This window comes from Ostrinia nubilalis, chromosome 25, assembly GCF_963855985.1.
Source record: "Ostrinia nubilalis chromosome 25, ilOstNubi1.1, whole genome shotgun sequence".
Classification (NCBI taxonomy): Eukaryota; Metazoa; Arthropoda; class Insecta; order Lepidoptera; family Crambidae; genus Ostrinia; species Ostrinia nubilalis.
The window spans coordinates 1,704,958-1,731,235 of NC_087112.1; the positions used below are offsets into that span (position 1 = coordinate 1,704,958).

The 26,278-nt window shown below is 37.1% G+C and overlaps 1 protein-coding gene across 1 annotated transcript in view; it reads left to right on the forward strand.

Moving 5' to 3' along the window:
- LOC135084056 (paired box protein Pax-2a) overlaps positions 1-26,278 on the forward strand; it is a 121,435-nt gene that overhangs the window by 58,093 nt on the left and 37,064 nt on the right. Inside the window, exon 4 of the mRNA XM_063978798.1 lies at positions 24,957-25,122. Coding sequence (XP_063834868.1) covers positions 24,957-25,122 — 166 coding nt within the window. The remainder of the gene's footprint in view (positions 1-24,956; positions 25,123-26,278) is intronic.

Below are 26,278 nucleotides of genomic sequence, written 5' to 3' on the forward strand. Positions count from 1 at the left end.
TTCAATGCAACAAACCAATTAAGCAGTGGTGAAATCTCACTGCCTCTAAGAAGCGTTAATCTCATTCCAGCAGACTTCTTTTTGTGGTGTTACCTTATGAGCAGAGTATACTCTAATAATCCAAAAACTCTGCAGCATTCATCCATCCTGAATCCATTTTGAGGTAACTCTAAGGCCTCAGCCTCGAGTTTAGCGGGCAGCGGCGCGGGAGCGGCGGCGGCGCGGGAGCGGCAGGATCTTATGCGTAAAATCAAATAGACCGGTTCCGAAAACAGCGGCGCGGGAGCGGGCAACGAGCGGGCAGCGGCGCGGGAGCGGGCAACGAGCGGGTAGCGCACTCCTTCTTTTTCCCACAATAAATCGAGCGTTAGGAATAAATTTGAATCGAAATAAAATTGTCGCCGTTGTTCAGACATTTCGTTTGCGAATAAAAACAAATATCTTGACAACACAACCCTGAACACAACACTTCGCCGCTAAAGCGCCGCGGGAGCTGCCCGCTTGTTTCGAGAACGGGTCTACGTTGCCCACCCCGTTCCCGCGCCGCCGCCGCTCCCGCGCCGCTGCCCGCTAAATTCGAGGCTGAGGCCTAAGTAAGGGCTCCTGCACACGACGCCGCCACCGCGCCGCTGCCGCGCCGCTACACTGTTCATATGCACCGAGTAAAACCGCCGCCGCGCCGCCGCCGCGCCGCCACCGCGCCATCAAAGTATAATTTCGCGCGCGGCGCTGCGGCTCCGCGGCAGCGGTGTTCACGCGGCGCGTATAAACAGTGCAAAGGCGCGGCGACGGCGCGGCGGCGGCGCGGTAGCGGCGTCGTGTGCAGGAGCGCTTACGAAAGTTTTCCAAAATGTTGATGTATGCTGACCGAATGTTGTAAACGTCAAGGGAATCACATGTACGATAAAATTTATAAAAGAAAGTAAATTTTAAAATAAATTGCACTAAATTTCCTTTAAATTGCAATAGCTAAAGTTCTACAAAAATGTACAGTTTTCGTTTCCTTGAATTTTCAAAAGTGAATTTTCTTCTGGGCCACCCTGTAAAACAATATACACGAAGTTGTGGAGAGATGGTGCTCGTGCTAGGCTCCGGAGATCCTGTGTTACTAGTCTTTTATTTTATTTTTATTGAAACGCTATTGGAATATTTTTAAATTCATGATCACATATAAGTACCTAAGTATATATTACAGTGTGTTTATTAATCGTTTATTTATATATGGATTGTGTAGGTAAACGTATAATTATATATTTTTTCCTGTGAAAAAAAAAATAGCTAAATTTGCCGCCCCTCTAAATCTGCCGCCCTAGGCACTGGCCTACTTGGCCTATTGGTAAATCCGCCACTGGATCCAGCCCTCAAAAAAGGTTGTGGGCACAGCCACCAAAAATTAGCAAAGTGAGAGGTGTGCGTTACCTCAGCGACATGGTGACGCTAATCAAGATGTGCATATGTGGAAAAGTTAGTGCCTTATATCTTATCTTTCTTCAATCTTATTTTCTCCAATTACTCCAAAACCTTAATGGGTACAAATGCAAGATTCTCGGCACATTTACAGGATATAAGGCACTAACTTTTCCATATAGGCACATCTTGATCAGCGTCACCATGTCGCTGAGGTAGTAACGCACACAAGTGAGAGTTGGATCACTACATGCCCGGACAAAGACACATGCGTATCGATCTTATCAATAGATCATAATTAAACAAGCAAATTAGGGTTGTGGGCATGCCCACAGTGCCCACAACGGTGGATCCGCGCCTGAATTGGAGCCACATTTGACTCCTCATCATTCAAAAACTACTGTGCATTAACTCTTCAAATTTGGCTCATGTATTGAGACTTGCAAGATAAACATCAGCTTAAAATTTCATAAATATACCTCAAACGGTTATTTAGGTATTGACGTTCAAAAATGCATGCACGGTGCAGTCTCCTCCCTAGAACTAGGCTTAACATGCTCCCGCATGTCTAGAATGATTGCTCAATGTTGATTTAGTCGATTTTCTCCTGATGGGAACATGTAAGACAAAAATGAAATTTCCAATATTACAGACCTTCTAGAGCAGATGCCGCGAAAACTATACAATTTATCAAAAAAGTTGACTGTCTCACCTGTAGCAAATTGAATATGCTTTTTTTGGTTCATAGTAGTCATGTCACTAGGACGCATAGTTTCCGAGGATTAAGCGAAAAACCGAAAAGTGGCACCTTTAAACCCCCCTCTCCCCGCAGGCTCAAGGGCTAAGGACGGGGACTTTTGCTATGTTCACCTCCTAACTAGTCTAAATAAAGTCCTGAAGTCAGAAATTGTGTTCTACAGTTTTCCATCTATAATGCTTTATTGACTGGACTATAAAGTAAGGTATACGGATGCAGTATGGTTAAGTTTAACATAGCGAGTGTTATTTAATGCCAAAATCGCGAAGTCTTATCCGTAGTAGGTATACATCGATGATATTTTGTATGTAAATAATTCAAAACAAAATTCTTTTTTTCTCTTAACTCCAGGGATAGATTTTAGTGCGCTCCAGTTTACAAATTAGTATTGGCCTGAGGAACGAAATGCACTATAGTTTCATTCTGGGCAGCACTTGGTCCAACTTCCATACATGGATTGGCACTGTCCTTTGTCCTTAAGTTTCAACATTGTAAACATCGCTTCAAAAGCCTATGTGTACCAATTTTTATACTTAGCAAAATTATTAAGTTTCATCAGAATCAGTCCAGTAGGTTTTGCGCGATGGAATAACAAAGAGCCTTCCTTTCTCTGTAGTTAAATGAGATGGATTTAAATATGTTTATCTGGGAAAAACAATTTGTTACATTTACCTTGCTTATCTTGTTTGATTGGGTTTGAACAAATCTGTAAGCACCTTAAAATATAAGGTACATAAATTAAGAGTAGTAACAACAAAGTTTGTAGCGTTTTGGTATGTAGGTAACCTGAAACCTGAAAATCACTCTTTTTCGTTGAAGTTAACTGCAAATACATAGTTTACGAAACGTAGAATAATGTGATTTATTTTTAACTAGCACAGTTAAAGACTTTTCCATAAACTTTGTATGAAAACTCTGTCTTGTATAAGAGCACTTCAGCCTGTACATTTTTGATGTAAAAACGCACCTATCACTATTAAATAAGTACCATAGTGTAAAGCTTGAACTGCCATACATAATCTTTTATTTTACTTATGTCCCAAAATGTATCAACTCCGTAATCTCAGTAGGCATTCCTTCATCCCATCAGCCAATTTGTCAAACATAATGCGTACATTAGCCGACCGCTAATAGATATTATGTAATTAATTACGTATTATGTGTCTGATGGGCTCATCTCATTGCTATGGAGTTATACATCACCACTCAAGTTAGTGTAGCTACTTACATAATGTTATGATTCAATGATATGCATGGAAACGCAAACGAAAATGGCGGCAAACATCTCTAAAATTGAATTTGCTCGCCAAAACTGAAAAAAAGTATTGACAGAATTTTTTTTTTCGAAAATATTTAGAAAATTATTAGTTAATCTGTGATATCTTGATTGATAAAATAAATTAAGAAACATATTTGCACTGAAAAATTAATTTAAATGTCCAGTGCTCAAGTCGCATTTTTGTGTGTAGCTTTCTAGCTAAAACGCAGGCAAAGGCCATAAATCACAGCGCTTAGTTTTTACAAAACTGTTTCGTGAAAATTAATAGAAATTGGGCTTCAATTTCAATGAGATTAAGACTAAGAGTAGGCGCACACCGTTGATTTTTCGTCGGCCGATAGTTTAGTCGGGCAGTTGATCAGTATGGGCATGTATGGGAGTGCGCATACTACGCCGATTCGATTTGGCCGATTCTTCATACAAATTAAAATCGGGCACAACTATCGGCCAACTAAAAATCAACGGTGTGCGCCTACTCTAAGCAAAGGGCACAAACCTTTCTGCCTATTTTTTCTAGTAACTGTGCTGAAGCTTTGATGAAAAACTAATAACTGATATTGAAGTGACTAAGGATTTTCATCTTTCCATATCGCCATAATGACTCTATCTCCAAATTACGAGTACCTAAACAAGTTTCTGCTTTTGATTTTTATAAACACCAGCACCTTTATTTCTTTTATTCTACTTTTCTTTTTGCATTTTCCATTTTAGCATAAAAGCTACTTAACTACCTACTCTTTTATGTAAAAGACATTAATTTTCTCCTTACTGCAGTAATCAAACCGCTGTACTTCAAAAGAGAGAGAACAAAAATATCACTTAAAAAATCCATTCAAAATATTGCAACGTTGATTGTCATTCGCAATTTGGCTCGGGTAATCATTTTATCGTTGGAGGGAGATAGCTGATAGCGAAAATAGGGCAGAGAGGGATAGGTAGTGTCGCTCAGAAGCACGTTCGGATATCGTTCCTGGTTATTTTTTTGCGAATTTATTTACTTTAGTAAAAAAATTATAACATTACTTTTGTGTTTAATAGGTTTCGATATGATTAATTAATTTTAATTTGCACTAAACATTTTACTAATGATAAATATTTGGAATTAAATGGTAATCGTCAGTGTTCAGCTGTCGACAAAAAGTTGTAACTATTATTATTAATCCTAGAACTCTGCACCTCTGCACTTCTAAAGTAACAATAAAGTGAGGGTGTATAAAATTAGTCAGGACCAGTACAATGGTGTTACCATATTTAAACAGTTTTGTATAGAAGTATAATTTCGTAGCCGACTGCACGCAGCAACAGCAGACGACGTGTTGTCGCGATAATAATATTGTTTTCTATGTATTTCCATGAAATACCATTCGTAGTAAGCGAATCATGTCGTCTGAAAAGATTTCATAGAAAATGATGTGTCGCGACGTCACTACTGCTGCTGCTGTGTGCAGTCGGCTACGAACTTGCACCTTTACGAAAACATGCCAGCATTAATAGAAACTTAGGTAATAATGACATACACAATAAGCTGAATGTACAAATTAATTGTGAGAACAGGGAATGTACACCCTAGACTGATAGCATTGTACACAGTCTGTGTCACATAAATGTTGCCAAAAATACAAATCGATTCAGCCGCAGTAACAGTCTCAGTTTAATAGAAATTAAAAATTATGTAATCTCATAAAAGTATTTATCATAAAACTAATTTCTTTTACCTACCAAAATGCATGTGTTAGAATTTTGGGCATTAGTCATTTGTAAATTAGGAGATATTAATGTATTAAAGCAGATTCTTTAATTAATAAAGTTACCACAAAAAGAAGAATAATAATAAGCAAAATCTAGCATAAAATACTTTACGTTATATTCCTATCATATCGTATTATACCGTAGAAATATATAGGACTATAATACTGAAGTTTAATAAATAAGCAAGTTCCAAATTAAAAATCCAATTATAAATTCAAATGGTTTATTCAGCATAAAGCCCTTTTCCAGGGCACTTATACACGTCCCAAATATAGCTTGCCCTACTACCACTTCGGGACAATATGGGCTGGTGCTGAGAAGAAGTGGCGGAAGAAACTCAGTCACCTTTTTCAGCGTCTTTTTCAACCAGTTATAACAATTTATAACTTATATATAAATGAGTAATCTAGCAGTAATTAAGTCTTATTTATTATTAATATTTTGACGGTATTTTGCATAACCAGTATTTATAATCAAACACACAGAACACAAGTTCTAAGTTAGGTTACGTTAAGAATTAGGTTAGGTTAGGAATTAAGTTTAGGTTAGGTTACGACTTAGGTTTTGTACCATAACATAACCGGCAACTATAAGCATTGTCCTTCTTTATACTGGTCATCAAACTACCGACCCGACCCCGTGGCATGTCACCATCAATTGGCCAGGTGTCAATATAATAGGCCTGGCGCAGCCACATAGCCAGTTGTTAATACAATATCACAATTATCACAATACAATTACACAACAAGCATAATAATAGTACCAAATAATAATGTATACTTAACTTTGGTCAGCATCACCTCAAAGATCCGTCCAGACTGACTCTCAATGAGAAATTCCATCTATTTATACCCACATTCTCCCTCTTTTTACTCGACTCCGATTGGTCGGCTTAAAACGACCAATCAGAACAGTCGACCAATTAGAGCACAGGATTTTATAACTATTTTTATTCGGAAGCGGAAGTTGGAGTTTCTCATTTTACAATATATCATAAACAGGATTTTAATACTTTTCATATTTAGAATCCGAGATCTAAATTAAATTCTGAATTATTAAGAAACCAGAAACCTTACAATAAATTCTAATTTACGAATTATATAAATCTAAATTTTAATGTCACTTAATATGGCGGCTGTGCAATGTTTTGTGTGTGTAGTGTTTAATAAGTTAAAAAGTGTACCAATTATACATATTTACCATGGAATATTAATATAAATCAGGTATGTAGATATATATATTCTAACACATGCATGTTGACACACCTATTTTAAATGACATTTCTATACTAAAAGTCATTCTAAACCAGTGTTAAATCGATAAAATGCGCGTGTAAGTTTTATTAGTTACGGGTACAATGAACTTGCGAAATCTTTCACAAGTGTTAACAGCATTAATTTTTTTATTATTACATAAAGTAACATCGTAGTATGTATTTGTTTAGAAATATATTTTGAAATACTCACTGAAAATAGTAAAGCAATTTACGATTTCGTTAACAACTTCGAATAATTCTAACATATTAAAATGGTTGGACGTTTCATCATTCGTTGAGTTAGATGAATTGCTTGATACTCATGCGCATAACGATTCAGTATTAAGGCTGAGTTGCACCACCTAACTTCGACCGTAACTATATCGTTAACTGGTGTATTTTGTATGGAGTTTGACAGATTTTTGACGTTTGTCAAACTTAAAGTAAGATGGTGCAACCCACCCTTAAGCTTGAAATCGATAAAGTGACTGTTAATATTGGTGCTTTAGGTTAAAAAAAAAACATTTACGTTTGTCTTATTACAGTCGGACACCACAGTTTTTTTGTAAAATCACCCCTATTTCAACTACATAAAATGCTACATTGTTTGGCTTGGTTTGTGGTTATGCCGTCGTCTGTGCCTATCAGAAATATCAATACAATTACTTTTCTTTACGATTGCAGGCTAATAAAATTTTGCCAAAAAATATTTTGCAGATAAAAAAAAATCACTACGAACAGGGTGGATGAATCCGAACGCACCCTCCATCCGCGTCGCCACGTGCCGCGTAGAGAGTATTTTGGCGGCGCGCCGCGCGGTCCGCCCGACCGAGACGCGTTCTATTTTCAAAATTTCGAATTTTCGATTTGCGAATCCTGTGCGATTTTTAATTTTGAACGTGTAGTGAGAGTCTATTAGTGATGTGATTGTGTCGATAGTGTTTTTGAGAAACAAGTTAAAATTGATTTTATTTATTATAAAGAAAAAAGAACAAATGCAAAATAAACTCTCCCAAAACAATATAATTAGGTTGTCCAAACAAAATGTGTCAAATCATGCGCTAGATATCCTGAAATAAGTACATTATTCCGAAAGGGCAGAACTTAAATAATCCGGAGATTGTTACTGAAATATTACTGCAGTAATTGCTAAATAAACATACACTCTTACCTAATTAATAAATTAACAAAATTAAGGACGCATTTAATATTTTAAAATAGCGGATCACTCCTCTAAAAAAAGTCGGTTAATAAAATTAACCCAGATAAAGAGCTTCCACGTTGTGGATAAAAAAAAAACAATTTAAACCAAATAACATCTCCCAATTACATCAAAGCTTTACGATCTCTACATACAGATCTTACGCAACAAAAATCAAAACGCCGTGCCGCTTTTGTTTCCAATCGATACAATGGTCATTATATTATTATCAACTTTGTTACGTGTACAAAAAAGCCTTGATCACAGTCGTGTAAAATAATATTGCATGTAATTCTAATACCGCCCGTCTAAATCAGAGCCCGGTGATCGGATGACAGTAAGAAACTCGCGCCGTGTGAATTTACCTGTACTGATATTATCTCACTATAAAACAGAGTAGAACAAATACAATACAATAAATTGATAAACAAAAAAGTTTTCATTTTTATAGCAAAAAAAAAATTCTCACGAAATTTTAATCAGCCTCCGATTGGTAGTTAAGTTATGATTACAACAAATTATTTACCTGAGATTGACTTTCCAAATTTGCGTCGCTCAATGAATTTGAATAATGAGAAAACTCTAGATAATCTTTACAATGTATGTGGCGTAAAACAAAAATCAGTGAATGAATTTTCAGGAACTTCTAAAAAAATATTTTAATAAGAACTTCTATTTCTCAAGTTCTCAACTTCAAAATAGAATGAAGCTTAGTTAACACAGACGGTTGCTTGTTATATCTTTGTGTCGGCACATAAAAGAGCTGTATCAGTTACATAATTAAAAATATCGAAACGACAATCCCACGAGAGCGGTGTCCGCTTCTTGCGACTCTGAAAACTGATCCTCTTGTCACAATCCATCGATTCTGGCCGAACCAACCGTAAAATATACCTCAAAATCGAGAATAAGCCATCTGTACCCAATCGTCTACCGCTCGATTAGGACGTATCTCAATCACTATTACAAATTCGGTTTAATTGTTGTGAAATTTCGGAAAGTGTTTTTTTTTGGACGCAAGTGAATTTGAACAGTGTTTGATAACAATACTTACCTAATTGTACTTAAAAGTATAGCGATTTATTTAGACACTTGAAGTGTATCGTGGTGATCCTTTAATCTTATCGCGGAATTTGAAACCTATAGTACAATCGTGATTAAAATAGATCCACAGAAAAGTCATAACATAAAATTCAAAGCTTGTAAAATTTAAAGTTTCTATCATTAGATTAAAGTATCGTAAAATAATGATAAACATACGCTTAATAAACACCTTTCAACTTTGTCATCAAAATATTAATCGCTCTATTTGTAAAGCGATTACCCAAGTTATCAGCAACCGTTAAGGGAATCATAATCCGTGACGATCTATGCGTATCCAAAAATAACAGACAAAACTGAACCTTCATAATTTACTTCCTCATTATAATTAGTAAACCATTAAACTTAGCCATTCTCGTGAGAAAAGGGACTTATGGACTCACCTGCCTCTATCGAACCGGAAAAGCGGTGATCAAACAGCGGAAAATCGTCCAAAAACCAGCGAAATTACTCCAAACGAATCGGCTTTACAACGACCAATCGTTGCTTCCCCGATTATATGCTACTTTCACGGTGTCAAACAGTTTTTTCGTGAAAATCATTAGTGCATTGAAATTAACCACCAAGTCGTTGTCTTATAGCAAATAGACACTTATTTGTGTTTTTTGAACTTTTCCGGAGGAGTTGCGTTTTTATTTTTTTGTAAAACTGAGGAGGCGGGTCCATTGCAGAACGATCTCCAATCACTCGGCACAAACCCGCTTTATTTGGAATTAGTCGGTCGTAGAGATTTCGAAATAGGTAGATTCGAAAGAGCCTAGTTAGTTAATTCATGATGAGTAGGCATTAAACGACGACTCAGTGTTACAAAAATATTAATGTCAAACGTTTTTACAGGACTCACTTCGAAATAGTTTTTAAAGCAAACAATGTGCATATTAAAAGTAGTGTCTAAAATATGATGAAACAATAAGTTTAGTGAAAAACAATCATGAATGCATCGATAGAAATCAACCTGAAACGGTGACGACACTATAATTTCAAACATTTGAATTTCAAACTCAAAATGGCGTTCTGAAAGGTCGTTTACAGTGTCAATTCTCAGTGTGAGATATTTTTCAAAGTGTGAAGTGAAATTTTGGGCAAACTGGAGGGCCAAAGTAAGGCCACCTTTGCCGCCCTTTTTGGGCTAAGGGCCGGCGGCGGCGTGGACCTCTCCGCCGCCTACAGATACAACCAGAATATGATGGAATATTATACATGTAAGTAGTTTTACATTGTCTATACATAAATACCTAATTTTAATGTGATAGAACTTTACATTATTGTTTGATACTGGCCATCTAACGCAAGCTGCAAGAAAAAAACTAAAGTAAAAAATGTAGAGCTTTGAAAAATATAGGTAACTGAAAAAAGCAAAATTCGAAAATGGGAAAAATGTATGTAATTTCGAGTATTTTTTCATCATTAGGAAAATAATTAGTGCCTTATTAGTATTGTGAAAGCATCTAGGATACTTCAAATAATTGTAGAGTTGCAAAATCACATTGAAGGTAAAAAAGAGTAAATAATGATAGATATATTTATTTGTACCTATCACCACACATTCATTCACCTCTTTAAGTTCAAATCATAGAGTTTTTTAGTTAATTGTGGTGAACTTTGTATTGACGATTTTCAGAGCATTTGCTCTGAATATTTGATGTTAGATTATTTATTTCGATTAGATGTTAGATTCTGAAATATTGGATGCTGACCGACAAACAAATGACTGGCATTAATGTGTTTCGAGTTGTGTAGAGGATTTCTGACTTGAATTTTTGGTCAGGCTTTTCATTTATAAAACACCATGAACTAGGTAAGTGTAGTTATCATAAATTGCCAAGACAAGCTTTCTTTAAGGCTTTTTGATTTTGATTTTCCATAAACCACATTCTTGTGAAATGAATTGGTTGCCTATTTCTATAATTTTTGTCGAAATTCTAAAACTTTTTTTAGAGGGACTCAATTCGAAGTCTTTATCCCAACTATAATATTATAAATGCGAAAGTAACTCTGTCTGTCTGTCTGTCTGTTACGCTTTCCCGCTTAAACCTCGCAACCGATTTTGATGAAATTTGGCATAGAGATAGTTTGAGTCCCGGGAAAGAACATAGGATAGTTTTTATCCCGGTTTTTGAAACAGGAACGCGCGCGATAAAGTTTTTCTGTGACAGACAAAATTCCACGCGGGCGAAGCCGCGGGCGGAAAGCTAGTTAGAGATAATTTATACAAGTTTTTGATGAGTACCAAAAATAAAACATGTATTGTGTCTGGTACGTATTTATAACTTCATTTATCAAGCTTTCAAATTAAAATTGAAACCTGAACCTAATTACAATGTTCCAACTATACCTACCACAAAAAGTCGCGACCAAAAAAGCCCAATCGCAAACCGGATTATCATAACGATAAAACATAAAAACTCAAATAATCCTCTATAAAATACCTCGTAACATCCACCGCGCATCTGTGAAGACATCATAAAATACCCAAAAATTCCCTCCGAAACTAGATCGTTACGGCTCGGCCAATGGTAGACGGGGATTCGCGCGGGAGGGCGCTTGCTTCGCTCTGATTGGTGGAGCGGCACAGGGCGTTCCGTTCGACGCCAGTGTGTGATTCAAATTTGTAGGCATGAGTTTGGTTAATTGTACCTTGTAGGCTGTATGGGTTTGCGCCGTTGTCTCGCCGTATGGTGTGGCAAATTTAGGATGCAATATGCGATGGGTTTTGATACGGGTTGCTTAGATGGTTACAAATTGCGATTGTTTTAGCAATTTTCGTAATGCAACGTCCAAATTATGTTTACTTGTTATAGTCTAGTCTGGTTTGTATAACCGGTAATTAGCTAGGTCATTATGAAGCAGTATTTTTACCAATATTTTTATTTGAGGAGCTCTACAAAATAATACTAGACGGAATGCAGGGTTGCTGATAGAGTCAGGTTTAAATACTTTTTAAGAACCTTTAAAAAACCCTTTAAAACTGTAAACTGAAAACTTTTCGCTACGTTGAAAAGCTTCTAGAATATGATTTGCAATCATGACTGATAAAAATACCTTACAATAACTACATTTCAACGTGCAATATTAGTCTTTGTTTTATAAAATAACATACACGAATGAATAACTCGAGAATAAGTCTGTGATTGGCGTAAATACGAAATTACAGGGTTGAAACTAGATTTCGTTAGAATAATGCTATAGTTATGAGTTTTACTTGTCATGTTTTGGAAATGCGCCTCATTAATTCTTCTCGGCCAAATTCTCAATATAAGAACTCTATGTAAAGTATTTCTAGCAAAACCTTTTTTATTCTAAACCTTATGATTTAGTGAGGGTTCAGCCCTTTTGCGTATTTCTCAACGCTTTCCGAACACAATCATGTTATCTCGAATGTAAGTTACTTTAGGAAAATAATAAAATGCAACTCTCTCTCGTGTAATAAAGATGGTTATAAGTTATTTATCTAATTAATTTTATGAAACGTAGCATAATTAAAGTTTAAAATGTCTGTTAGTCAATCTAAACACTGGCATCTTAGTTTTATTTGGCACTACATATTTGGAAAAAAAATATAAACGCTGCATTATAAGGTAACCTTTTTCATAAGCTTTTGATCACAATCAAACTTAGGTGCGTATTACAGAACGAAAGCTCAAAACTCGATTTAACTTCAAGAATCATTGAGGCCTTTAAAGGGTTAAGGTTACAGTTAAGTTGTACAGGCCTGGAAATGACAGCCCATAAGAGTATAGGTAGGTACCCGTTTTTTCACGAGATTTCATAGACAAAAAATGTTATAAAAGGTAGGTACATGGACGCTTTCACGCGTGATCTAGATCTTTAATAACCTATATTTCTAAAATCTTACTAAATTAACTTATAAAGACACGTAGAGTATGTACTTGAGGTAGCAGCGAGTTGAAATTAATTACCGAAATTAAGCAACCCACGCTGCGGTCAGGATGTGATGGGTGACCATTACGATCATGCTAAGCGACATTTATCTCAATCCTTGCTTTGATGAGGTCTCTTCTTCTTCTTGTCGTGTCGACAACAAACCTATGTACAGTGTCAGCCCAAAACTCCGCTGCAAGTGTGGCGTTGTTAGTACCATTTAGCGCCCGTATTAACAATCAATCTCTTGCCATATGTTTCTTCTCAGCACTTGCCATATGTTTGTCTCGAAGCGCTGGTAGGGCCCAAAAGATAAGGAGACATGTAAAGTGCCCCATAAGGGCTACCTTTTCTTTTTTTATTATTTTCTATTGACGTTCATAAGTGCCACTTGTGGTCTAAACTGAATAAATATTTTTTGATTTTGATTTTGATTTTTGATTTTAATGCTTGCTTAATTGAAGCAGCAAATCGAACGCACAACGTTGAATAGAGCTCTGTGATTGGTTCGTGTGTGAGCCTGTGCGTCCACGCGCACTGTGAGACCTCATAGTAGTGTTTGTGAATACGGGCGCTAATCTTCTTGCGCGCAGAAGGTCTACTGATCAGTGATAGGCATTTGTTTTGTTTTTGGGCTTCTTGATAATGCAGAGGTGCAAATACGATCTATGATGTAGCGAGCTTGCCTGTTGTTTCGGAGCTTGAAGGCCTTATCTATTTAGAATAATTTAATATTTTCAAACCATATTGACAACCTTATTTGTGCCAAAAGCCCGTATTATCATTCGTAAGGCGCCATGTTATTCTTCTTCTCTCTACTCTTAGCCTAGACGCAGACCACAGATTTTGATCAGTATGGAGATGTATGAAAGTGCGCACATTACACCAATTTGGTATCATGGTGCCCAATAACTAAAAGTCGATTGTTTGCGCCTAGGCTTACACTCTAAAGTAGTGATAGATGTAGTGAGTTCTGTACCCAATGGAGTCATGATCTCAATCAATGAAAAAACCAAGTCAAGCTTTGCAATGATCTCATAATCATCATGATCTGAGATCCGGGGATATTCGTAAGAATTTGATTACAAAAAGTGATTCTCAGCATGATTAATGAATAAAACCTGTCTTGCTATTTTTAGAATAAGGTGCTGCATTGTTTAAAAGATAAAGAATTGCTTGCTGGTTATACTTACACAGAAATTTGACAGATGAAAAGGATACTAAAGTTAGCTAAATGGCTCTCGTGCTTAGACTCAAGACTCACCCTTCCTAGCTTTTTTCCACACACATTTTTGTAAATTGACTTCTAAGTTATGAATGACTTTAGCAAATCACTAAGTCTCTTGTATTGATACTAGCAGCCACCCGCGACTTCGTACGCGTGAATTCCGATTAACTTCCGATTAATTAGGAGTAGAATTTTGCAAAATCCCTATTCCACTATTTACTAAATTCCTAAGTGAGCACGTTCTAAAATGGTGCAAGATTTGAGACTCCTAGCACTTGAAGTTTCTGAGATTTCGTGATGATCTAATAGTGCCCCTCTAAGACTACTCCTAGGTCCCATACACTCTTGTTTGTTAATGATACTTCCATAAGTATACCATAAATGCTTGGAACAAAGTGCAATCACTAGTATTGTTCTAAATTAACCTACGTTTTGGGCACCACGGTAATTTTATTCAAACGTATCATTATTTCTGATATGAGATAAGATTTCGGACGACCGACGATTTAACCGAACCCACCAAACCAAATCACAAACAATGAAAAATGTCACAAAAACTTCATTCTAACGACTTCCTTACATTTATATAAAAATACACATGACTCATGACGCCATAGCGCACACAATAGCCGTTACATATGGCCATACATTACCGCTATATGTATGTGAAGACGCCGCACCTATATTGGATGACGACCAACTTACCTTTGCGCCTCTCACATGCTTAAAACACAGAGTATAAAGTTCAAAACCGCTCACCCGAGCGGAGCGTTTAAAATAGTTGAAACAGGAGACAAATTACGGTGCGCACACATACGTGAGCGTGTATGGACACGCGCGTACGTGAAGACGCGTCACCCACACGACGCTAGCGGCGCGCTGATTGGCTGACGGGTCTGCGCGCACGCATATATCACAGAATCTAAAGTTTTGAAACCAGTTTTGCTTGGTAATCGCCGAGATTTTAGAAAGGCAGCCAGTATATAGGTCTGCTGTAATTACAACTGGTCGGATTGCGTACTCGGTTGATAGATAATTTTGTATTATGTAAAATCTAGTAATCGAAAAACCTGAAAACCGATTGAAATGCTAATTTGTATGTGGACATGACGTCTGAAATATGCAATCTGCATAATTTATACACACAATACAAAGATTTAACTTTTCAAGCAGATAGTAATACAATCAGGGCGCCTTGAAGATGTCTTATGCCAGTTAAGCAGATGAGTAGTAGGTATAGTAGTCCCAAAAGGGATTTTGGTAGAGTTGATACTTTTTGATGACGCGAAAGAAGTGGCGAGCAGCCACTAGTAACAATATTGAAAGAATAACCTGATCTCCAGGAGAATACAAGACCCATGTCCCTTCTGCTAATCAAAGACGTCATCAATAGAGTTACAAATCTGTGACTAAATATCATCTCAGAAATGCATGTACCTACAGACGACAGCACGTTATCACATAATATCGCTCTAATTACAACATCTTAATACCCCCAAAGACATCATAAAGGTAGCAGGAAGGCGCTGGATGCAGTCCGCTACCAACCGGGCGATGTGGAAATCATTGGGGGAGGCCTATGTTCAGCAGTGGACGTACTGTGGCTGAAATGATGATGATGATAAATTACACCCCAGAGTATCTAGCTTGATTAGATGTTTTCTGTACTACGTAATTCTCGCATGTGTATTTGAGACACATTTTTTCCACAACATCACCAGTAATCTAAAGAAGCAAAGTAACTAAGAATATACAGCAAAAACGCAGTGCGTATCAAGGTGCTATACCGTAGAATATGACTAATGTATGGCCGCAAGAAACTAACAGTTACTTGAGAACAGTTCAAGAATACCGTATTTTTAAGTCATGCAAGCCACATGCTAATTGAATATGCATTTCTGCTTGGGTGAGCCATTTTAAGATACTAATTTGTATTTCTTTAAAGTTCCAAGAACTGAATTTGAAAAATCCGTGAAATATATGGAATGATTATGAAATAAAAATGAGAAATACTTTTATGTTTGTAAAGCCTACTGTAATGCATACTTTGTACTTACTGTAACCATTCATTGAAACCATTTTAGTGATATTTAACGTAACGTATTTTTTTTTAAGATTAACTTATTAGGTGCCGGTGGGCAAGATCAAAGGCAGTTAAAATTTCTCTTTATTCAATCCAAAAACCTCCAACATTTCAACTTACCCACGTGTTATTAATATCATTGTAGTACGAGTATGAGGCTGTCATATCTCTCGTTTTTACGAATACCTACATTTTGACGAATTCCGATCGGATGTAGTGCGTATTATTACAAAACAATGCTAAAAACTCGAACCAATCTCACCCATTTCTGTCCTTTGATTGATATTTATTTTCCCTACATTGAAAATCAATAAATCAGAAGCCTCGTAGGTACCAAAAGCCCTATTATAAAACTGCTCTCTAAACTTGATAGAGATTTGATTCTTATTCGTCACTCTAAAAACCTCTGTCGGGAATCAGCAGTTTCAGTTCGCGTTATAGTCTAATATTGAGACCACCAAGCCATGTAGCTGTGATCACCTTTATGAAATTCCAAGAAAAGGTATTAAAAACTTTGCAAAAACAATTCCAGGACTTTATCCAACATTTTCACATGATTACAACCAACTTCCTCATCGCCGTCATTATGAATCATAAAATATATTAAATTAATTCCGTTGTCCGTGGATCCCTTTTTTCGTTTACAAGATGGCGGCGCACAATGGCGTCGGGTCCGCATCCGGTCCGAGTATGGTAATCCACTTCCTCTGCGAGTCCGTTCATTCTCTATGCTTTGTTGTCTATGGCGTGATGTTTATTACTTTTTTGGCTCTCTGGTTTTCAGGATTATTTAAAAATATAGTGCTATATTTTTCATCAGTTGTTGGGAATATGAATATACTATTATAGGATTTTTCTTTCGCACTACATTCTATTCCACATGTCTTTAAGAAAAACTAGCGGCCACCCGCGACTTCGTACGCGTGGATCCCGTTTTACCCCCTTCATCTATCTTACGCGGTTAAGATTTTTTCATACAAATGTTTTTTCCCGCTAACTCCCGTTCCCGTGGGAATTTTGCAATATCCTCTTGTAACTAAGCTTTAAGTTTACTAAGGTACCTGCATGCAAAATTTCAAGCGTCTAACTTAAGCGGTTTAGATTTTTCATACAAAAGGATTTTTCCGCTAATTACCGTTCCCGTGGGAATTTTGGGAATTCCTTTCTTAGTGCACCTCTACAGTACCTAAGCTACGTCCCTTCCAAATTTCAAGTGCCTACGTTTAGCCGTTTAGGCTGTGCGTTGATATGTCAGTCAGTCAGTTTCTCCTTTTATATATTTAAGAAGATAACTAAATGACAATATTTCTTAGTAAAAGAGCTTTTCTAATTTTTGAGAGGCTTTCTTCTTCTTCTTCATTCTCTCCAGTCATTTAGAAATAACCTCTCACACAGTACTTTGTTTAAGTAGGATACAAATTAACGAATAACTAAGCACTTACAGGGCAGGTATGTACCATCCTAGACAGCATCTCACTTAACATCAGGTGCGATTGTGGTCAAATACCTACCTTGTTCTGCATAAAAAAAGCTAATCAAATGCGAGTAGAAGTAAGCTTTAAATATTAAATAAATGTAGTGCTTAATTTAAATATCTGTTACCTACAAAAAGGGACCACCGCATTCTTAGAGCTTTTTCAAGCTTCCTGCTTCAAAAGGTTAATTAAAAATGATTCATTAATATCTTTATCGTTTACCATTAATCATTAATAAACACCATAAAAGTAACGCGTGAGCGCGTCTAAGATATTCTGCAAGTTTTCCATTGATGGATAATATTATGATTATATTGACCCTAATGGGGCTTATGGTTTTCATTACCTGCTTTAATTAGTACCTACATAGAATATTCATAAAAAAAACATAACCCTCCTTCTGGCGCAGTCGGGTAAAACATAGAGAATGTGTTTATTATTCGATGAAAATAATATTTAAGGTTCACAATCCACACAATACTGAGTTCCCAGAGCTTAAAGCTACAGCTTTTGGTATGGGGACTATTTCCATTTAACTTGCTCACACCACCTGTAACTTCTGTGTACCTAGGATTTACAGATGGTACCAATAAATTGTCAAAAGCTCAGGCTAAGCTTATCTTTAGGATAATTTAGAATGTAATTTCTCAGGAAACTTAGTTTGAAGTGCAGGAATTTGCCATTTATCATGAATTTTTTCAATTTTTGTGGCAGGTATCCCTCTTCAATTTCATAGAGACAAATGAAAGATTTTAATTTGGCTACGCTGGCCAGCCCGATTGGATCCCAATCCATGTAAATATCCTGCTTAAGTCTGAAGTACTTGACTCGAAAGTTATTATTTATTGATTAAAGTCGCTTCTCTAGCTAAATTATTAAATAAACAACTTGAAAAAATCGAACTGTCTAAGGCAGGAATCGAATTATAACCCCCTTATTAATAAAAACTACATCCTAGTTGAACTCTGGCTTAGATTTGTCATTTAGTATTCAGTGTTCATCCTAGGTGTAACTTTTATTAATAAGGGGGTAAGCTAAGAGTTTAATTGGTGTTAAGTATACGCCCGAAACACGGACCCAATGGTAGAAAATAATGTTGACCTCAAAGTTCAGAGGTCCAAAATCCCCTTTTTTACATTGAGACGATTATGTATGGTGCAAAACACACATTGAAAATTTCTTAATCAGTAAAAATTCCTTAGAATTAAATATGAAAAGTGACTTTAGATGAAGTAATTGCTTGCTTCTGAAATATATTGTGTTAACGACGGACAACTACGGAACCCTACACTGCGCGTGCCACGACACGCACTTGGCTAATTTTTATACATAGAGTAAGATGATTATACGTAGGACTAGCGGCCGCCCGCGACTTCGTACGCGTGGATCCCGTTTTACCCCCTTCATCTATCTTACGCGGTTTAGATTTTTTCATACAAATGTGTTTTCCCGCTAACTCCCGTTCCCGTGGGAATTTTGCAATATCCTGTTGTAACTAAGCTTTAAGTTTACTAAGATACCTGCATGCCAAATTTCATGCGTCTAACTTAAGCGGTATAGATTTTTCATACAAAAGGATTTTCCCACTAATTCCCATTCCCGTGGGAATTCCTAAGTATACTATAACCTGCCCAGGAGTACGAAGAATAATTGTACCAAGTTTCGTTAAAATCCGTTTTTGTTTCTATAAGGAACATACAGACAGACAGACAAAAATTTTACTGATTGTATTTTTGGCATCAGTATCGATCACTAATCACCCCCTGATAGTTATTTTGAAAATATATTTCATGTACAGAATTGACCTCTCTACAGATTTATTAAGTATATATTTGGTGCAAAACACACATTGTTTTTACCTGAACATAGCGATGCAGTGCGCAGGAATGCCGTGACCTCGCGTCGCAGGTTACCGGGGGTGTGCGCTGGCGCATGACGACGTCCTTGCAACCTTGTACAGGGTGCTCTGTCTGGGTTGCTACAGGATATAGGAAGAAAAGTCTTTATTTAACTACAAAAAAGTTGTCAAAAAGGTAACTCAGTACTTCTTCCTGTCGAGTCGACTACAAACCTATACAGTGTCAGCCCAAAACTCCGCCAAAAGAGTGTACTTAACCTACTCAGTACTTATCATCTTGACAGGTTATCTGCTAAGACACTGATTTTCAGTGGGTGCCTTGTATAGGATGCTCTATCTTGCTTGCAACAGAATATACTGTGTATTTCTTTTTATTTCGACTAGTATTTTTTTTAAACCTCAAGAAATTCTCGGGAAACCACGGTCATAATGGTCGACATATCCTCTATTGGTACTTTCATAGCTGGAGCCTTTTTAGTATGTAGGCAAAGAATGAAAACCCCTGTCGATGGAAGTTTTCCCGAATTCTGACAACACCAAAGCTTGCAAGTTAGGTGGGATTGTTGCTCTACAATTGAAAACAATACATCTGCACCTCCGTATGAGATTTATCAAGAGCAAGCCCTATACTATGCGTAAAAAAACAAGATGTAGATACTGCGGGCACAATGCGTCCCTTACTCCCGACATATTATACAGTATCCGTACTATCTTTGTTGCTATACAAAATTTAAGGGCATGTAGTAAGATTCCGTTCTCTAGTACCCATAGTACAAGCTCTGCTTAGTTTGGGACTAGAAGCGTAGTGTAAAATGTCCATGGATATATTTTTTTATTCTTGACGTTGCGCGTTGATGGAGCAAAAATTTTGCTTTGGATCGCATCTGAAACTCCGTGTGAGATTTTAATCAAGGCCAATGCTTCCGATATAATATAAGAAGACTAATAATAATCCTGAAAATCTGTCTATTTATCCTATCTATCATAGTTTTTGTCACAAATAATAATAAAGCTCGTTTTCCAACAGCTTCTTAGTTCCGGCATTCTTTCTCAAACAACAGCAAACCCCCATACCTTCGAAATAGGAAAAAGAATGCCTTTCATTAAAGCCAAGAGGCATATTTCGCTCTCATTAGTAAGAGGGAAGGTTCCGGACACCTGGAGGGTTCCGGAGGGCCGGACCCGGATAAAATGGTCGTTATTGTTAATTACGAAAAAGGTTTAGTGATTCCGGTTGTTCTGTAAAAAGACGAAAATAGAAACTTTAGCGGTGGGGTGTGGATACACGATTTTGTTGTGGAGTCGATTGAGGTGCTGTTTGTTAATGGAACATACAGTATCGATATCAATACTCAATAGGTACTCAATTCTTTATTGCATTTCACAGTGAAGTTATCGTTTATTATCTTGGTTTTTTTAATATTAGGATTAGGAATAATGAATTTTTAACATCATTTCTTGACATAATACTTCTTTTACTACTTCATTAAAAGTTGTGTTGAAATTATTGAGTTTTCTCGCCAAAGCCTCTAAACCAGCTCTATTACGCCTTAATTTACTCTGTATTTAAGATAGATATTACTATGTTAGACAATGAAATATCTATTTATCAAATAAATGTCTATTTTAGTCTAGAACTAGAATATCCTTTTCAAACGGAAGAAAATTCAAGAAGGAATATTTATAAGCACAAGAAAGGAATTCATACATAATACTTCCCATCCAAAAATCTTGAGCTGTAAACCTTTTATTGAGGATAGTGTTGTTCTTCAACCACTGCTCTACATGTGCGTTTTAAACCTTTACATTACATTCATGATACAAGTCGAAACATGTTTCTAAACAGCATATTGCCGGATGTTCAGTATTTCGTAGAAGCTCACCCGATTTTTGGGCGTTAGTCACCTCTGAATAGATGATTCATGGCAGGAAAATTGGCTATTGTTAGCTATAATCATTTTATTGTTAATTACAATACTCGTGGAATCAGATGTGTTCTATGACAGAGTTAATTTAGCCAGTAGAAGTGATGTAGAGTCAAAGGTAAAAGTCAAATGTTTGACTAAGTTTTAAGTACCTTTTTGGTTGAAGTTCAAAATCAACCTTTGCTGCTTTTTTCGAAACATGTGAAGTGTCCCTTAAGGGCTACCTTTTTTCTGTATTTTGACGTTCATAAGTGCCACTGGTGGTCTAAATTGAAAAAAATATTTTTGATTTTGATTTAATTTTGAAAAATCATCACGGGTGGTCCATTTTCTACGTAGTAAAGTGACATCTAACTAAATATTTGCAAATAATGTCGGAATGTTTATATACTCAACATCAAATAAACCGCACCTTCCGCGACGCGAATTCTAAAGATTTTCTTCTGACACAATCATTGTGCCCCAACAATATTGGTGTTATTTGAAAGTCCAATAAATATCCTTAAAGAAAAACACATTTAATTTCTTAATAAATAATTAACATATTTACCATAAATGTGACTTGAAAAAAGACCTCACTTTGGGCTTACCTCTGGGATCAATTAGACCAAATTTTATGGTTATAAAACCAATAATGATCACACGTGTCCTCTTTAACAGATGGATAGCGATTAATCCCAACTTAACAGTTTTATAGCCATAAAAGTTGGCTCTATCGTAACTACCTATTTTTTGAAGAAGTGACTTTGGATCCTTCTACAGATACATTTTTGGGTAAAAACCTTTCCTTTAATGAACTAGGCTTTTAAATGGTACCAATATTGGTGGGAAGTGGGGATGCATATGTTTGAAAGTGCTTGTCGCGGGAGGTGCGATTTATTTGATGTCGAGTGTAGTTTACGCTTTAGTGGAGACACTTCAAAAGTTCAAACACGACCACTGACTTTTTTTCATATAATCAAACACCAGTGGAAACGTATGTAACATTGGATCCCATATTATGATTTTGCCTCACTTTAAACGAAGCGCTTTTATTAATCTAAGTCTGCACTATGTCTATGTGCATTTCAACAAACGTTTTTGACCAGCTTATGAACAACAAAATGCATTTTCTATACGTTTCAGTGCTTAAAATGTTATCCAAAGATGATTCCTTGCGAAGGGCACGGGGTGCGCAGCGGGCGTGACGATCGATCGGGCACGCCCTCGCGGTCGATGCCGCCTGTTTTGATTCTAGATAACCGGATAACCGGGTGGACTTGCGAATTCACAGGCGATTAGTTTAAAGATACGCTTAGATATTATTTGATAGTTAAAGCAAATAGGTATAGGTGTTTTGATTTTAGAGATAACCGGATAACCGGGTGGACTTGCGAATTCAAATTCAATTTCAATTAAAGATACGTTTGGATATAATTTGATATTTGATAGATAAAGCAGTTATGTAAAGATGTGTTGATTTTAGATTGTTGAGATAACCGGATAACCGGGTGGACTTGCGAATTGATATCGATCGGCTGTAGGCTACGATTAGTAATAGGGGAAGGGGGGGCATGATGGGGTAGCTAAGCGAAATAATAAAAATACAGCTTAATCAATATGTTTATTGGCCTCATTAATTTATGGCACGTTATGTCATTAATCTAACTATGATTTGGTACAGTCTTTGGAGAATCAACTTAGCACAATTTTTAATAATTAATAAATTAATAGGAACATTATGAAAAACCATCTTGCCCCATACTATGGGGTATGATGGGGTAACGGAATTGGGGCATGATGTGACAAGCTAGTCCTCACAAAACAAACAAATATTTATTTCTTCCGGATCTTCATCGTCCACGCCAGCACAAGCGTTGTGACTTGTGAGCCCAACGTCCACAGAGCTGGCAGCCTACCCAAGGTTCTGATGATGTCAAAAAATTGTTGTTTACTTCATTGCAATATAAGCATATGGCATCTTCATCGTTGCTCTTGTGTTGTTTGGCTTAGGGTTTGCTCTTTTGTTTGTTTTTATGATTCTTTTTGAGGCGAGGATTATGATCCTACGAGGGGTATGCCCCATCATACCCCACACCCAATACCCCATCTTGCCTCATAAGGTCGCTCTAAACAAAAAAATAAAAAACTAATAAAATGTTTGATGGATTCCTGCAAACAACACACTATATCAAAATAAACAACATTAGTAACCGAAGATCAAAAAGACATAAATGGGGTGATCATAATTACCTTAAAATTTCGTTTGCCTCCTATCACATAAAAAAAAAAAAAAAAATGTTGACGTTTAACCTACCAAAAAATTAGATCGACTAAACACTAAAACAGTTTTTCGTTTGTGGACACAAGACGCGTGCACTCCAGCTCACAGTTTCTCTCGCACTAACCGTCGGCTGAATGAGGCTTCCTATTGGCTTATTGTTTTACACTCACAAACGTCTACTTTATTCTATGTGTGCGGTACCCCGTCTTACCTCGCTACCCCGTCATGCCCCCCCTTCCCCTATTGTGTTAGAGTAGACTGTAGGTAATGCCCAGTTTTGATTTTAGATAACCGAATAACCGGGTGGTCTTCCTAATTGACTAGCAATCGGTTGTAGGCTACCTTTAGTAGTAACGACTTGTGTTGATTTTAGATAACCGAGTATCCGGGTGAAATTGCGAATTCACAGATCTTCGGTTGCAAGCTGCCTTTATTTGTGTTTGCTAGTCTCTCTTTAATGATATTCAGTAATTAAGTAAATTCTTACGTCCTTCTGATTTTAGATAACTCGACTACCCTATGGAATATGTATGTCGATTAAACTTAGATGCAGTCAGTCGGTAAAACTTAGTCTTCTATTAAAAGCATGTTTGACATTCGCAAAATTCCTATTGTAAATACAAATACATCGCTCTATTGCTCTAAGCCAAGAAACCGGATCACAGATTGAGCAAGAAGCATTGACCGGACCGCATTGATCCGGCCGCTCGCCCGGGTCACCGGCTCCGGTCATGGCCGGCTCATTAATAATGCCCGGGTATTGGGTACCGTGAAATCAAAACAATCGTCTGAAGATTTTGCACTGTTTGGAATACGGTTGTTACAACTTTAATATAACTGGCCTAATATACTTACCTATTCCTATGGTATTCTGACACCCGTAACACTAACGATGCTTGCTTAAGTGAAGCAGAAAATCGAACGCACAGCGTTGAATGGAGCTCTGTAACTGGTTCGTGTGTCACCCTGTGCGTCCACGCGCACTGTGAGACCTCATAGTCTTGTTTGTGAATACGGGCCTAAGTCCTTCAGTTGCATCTGGTAATTTGAAGGGTCATGATCCTGCAGTGGATACTTAATGACCTGATGATTTTTTCTCCGATCCTTCTACTCGTAGAAAAACGGTACTTGCTTGTACCTAATGTAGGACAAGTCCTTCATTTGCATCTGGTAAATTAGAGAGGGTATTGATCCAATAGAGACTAACAGACTGATTATCTCTTGAGTTTCCTAAACAAACTGTCACTTAATCATCTGTCCCTGATGATAAATATAATAAGAAGATGATATCCCTGACCTTACAAACAACCGCTTCTTCTCAACACTTGCCAAATGTATGTCACGAAGCGCTGGTAGGGTAAAAAGATTATGAATGAGACATGTAGAGGCTCCTTAAGAGCAAAATATTTGACGATTTGTAAGTACTATTTATACAAATAAAGAAAAGACTTAGACTTAGATTTGGAACCTTTTAACACCTATCTCTCTTCCAGGTCACGGAGGCGTGAACCAACTGGGCGGAGTGTTCGTGAACGGACGACCCTTACCCGACGTGGTGCGGCAGAGGATCGTCGAGCTGGCGCACAGCGGGGTGCGGCCGTGTGACATCAGCCGGCAGCTGCGGGTGTCACACGGGTGTGTGTCCAAGATACTGTCTAGGTGAGTGACTTCACTACCAACTCTTATGTTCTTCTGATTAATCTCCCAAGGTCTTGATCTTCATTCGTTCGGTTTTTATTGGTAGTCAAGCTGCAGATCCTGGAGTTGCAGCGGTGGGAACGATAGGTGGATATATTCCGGTAATATTTAAGTGAGTGATCATCCATTAGAGTCCGCATCAGCTGTTGTTCTTTTACCATTGTTGTAAATTCAAAAAGTTGAAGATTCTCAACTTGTCGTAGGTCAGAGCCATGTCAGAGCAATGATATACTCGTAGCGTGGGAGGATTCTGTGAAAATTCAGTGGATGCTAACGTTAAGTCCCTTCCTGGCATTGATTGTTATGTGATAAAAAAATTGTGATCCACGTTGCACACTACAGTGTTTGTGGGTTTTCTCCTGACATGATACATACAACAAAGATAATTTTCAAATTAATATGAGTTCGTCAATGAGTCTAGAAAGCTATTTTATGACTATTCTATTAGATAAATAAATAAATATCCTTGGACAGGACGAACCACTACACCAAACGGCCGACGATATTATATTTATATTGACATTGATCTGCTTGAATTGTAAGACCTAAATGCTAATGTGGTGAAGCAATAAAGTATTGACTATTCTACTTTTCTACCATTATTAGCGTGAAAATAGGTCAAGTGCTAAAAATTTATCTTTATTTCATTAGCCGGATCAATACAATGGTGTGTGCCCAAGGACATTAAAACTTCGGGCAATCGTGCCTCTAAGCCTGATTCCTGACCATATTTCACCATCCAACCTATACAAGCATTACCTTGTCTCCATAGACAGCTAAAAACCAGAGACAAAGTCGCCCGTCTCATGCAATGATCACAATAGCGAACGTTGCATGTGTGTGTCGTGCGCGCCGGCGCATGCGCGTCCGTTAAGCAGGGGTCGGCAACATTTTGCGGTCGCAAATATAATTATAATTGGTACTTGTGTGACTTGCTTCCGGATTGTAATTGTTCATCGTAAATCACACGGAGATGGTGGAACTGATTTGATGACATTTTTGTAATAATTAAAAACATTACTTGACATTTTACATACTTAGTGCCATCTAATCCTAAACTAAGCAAAGCTTTCAATTATTGTGCGAAGATCAAAATCACGAGGCTGTTATTGACCTT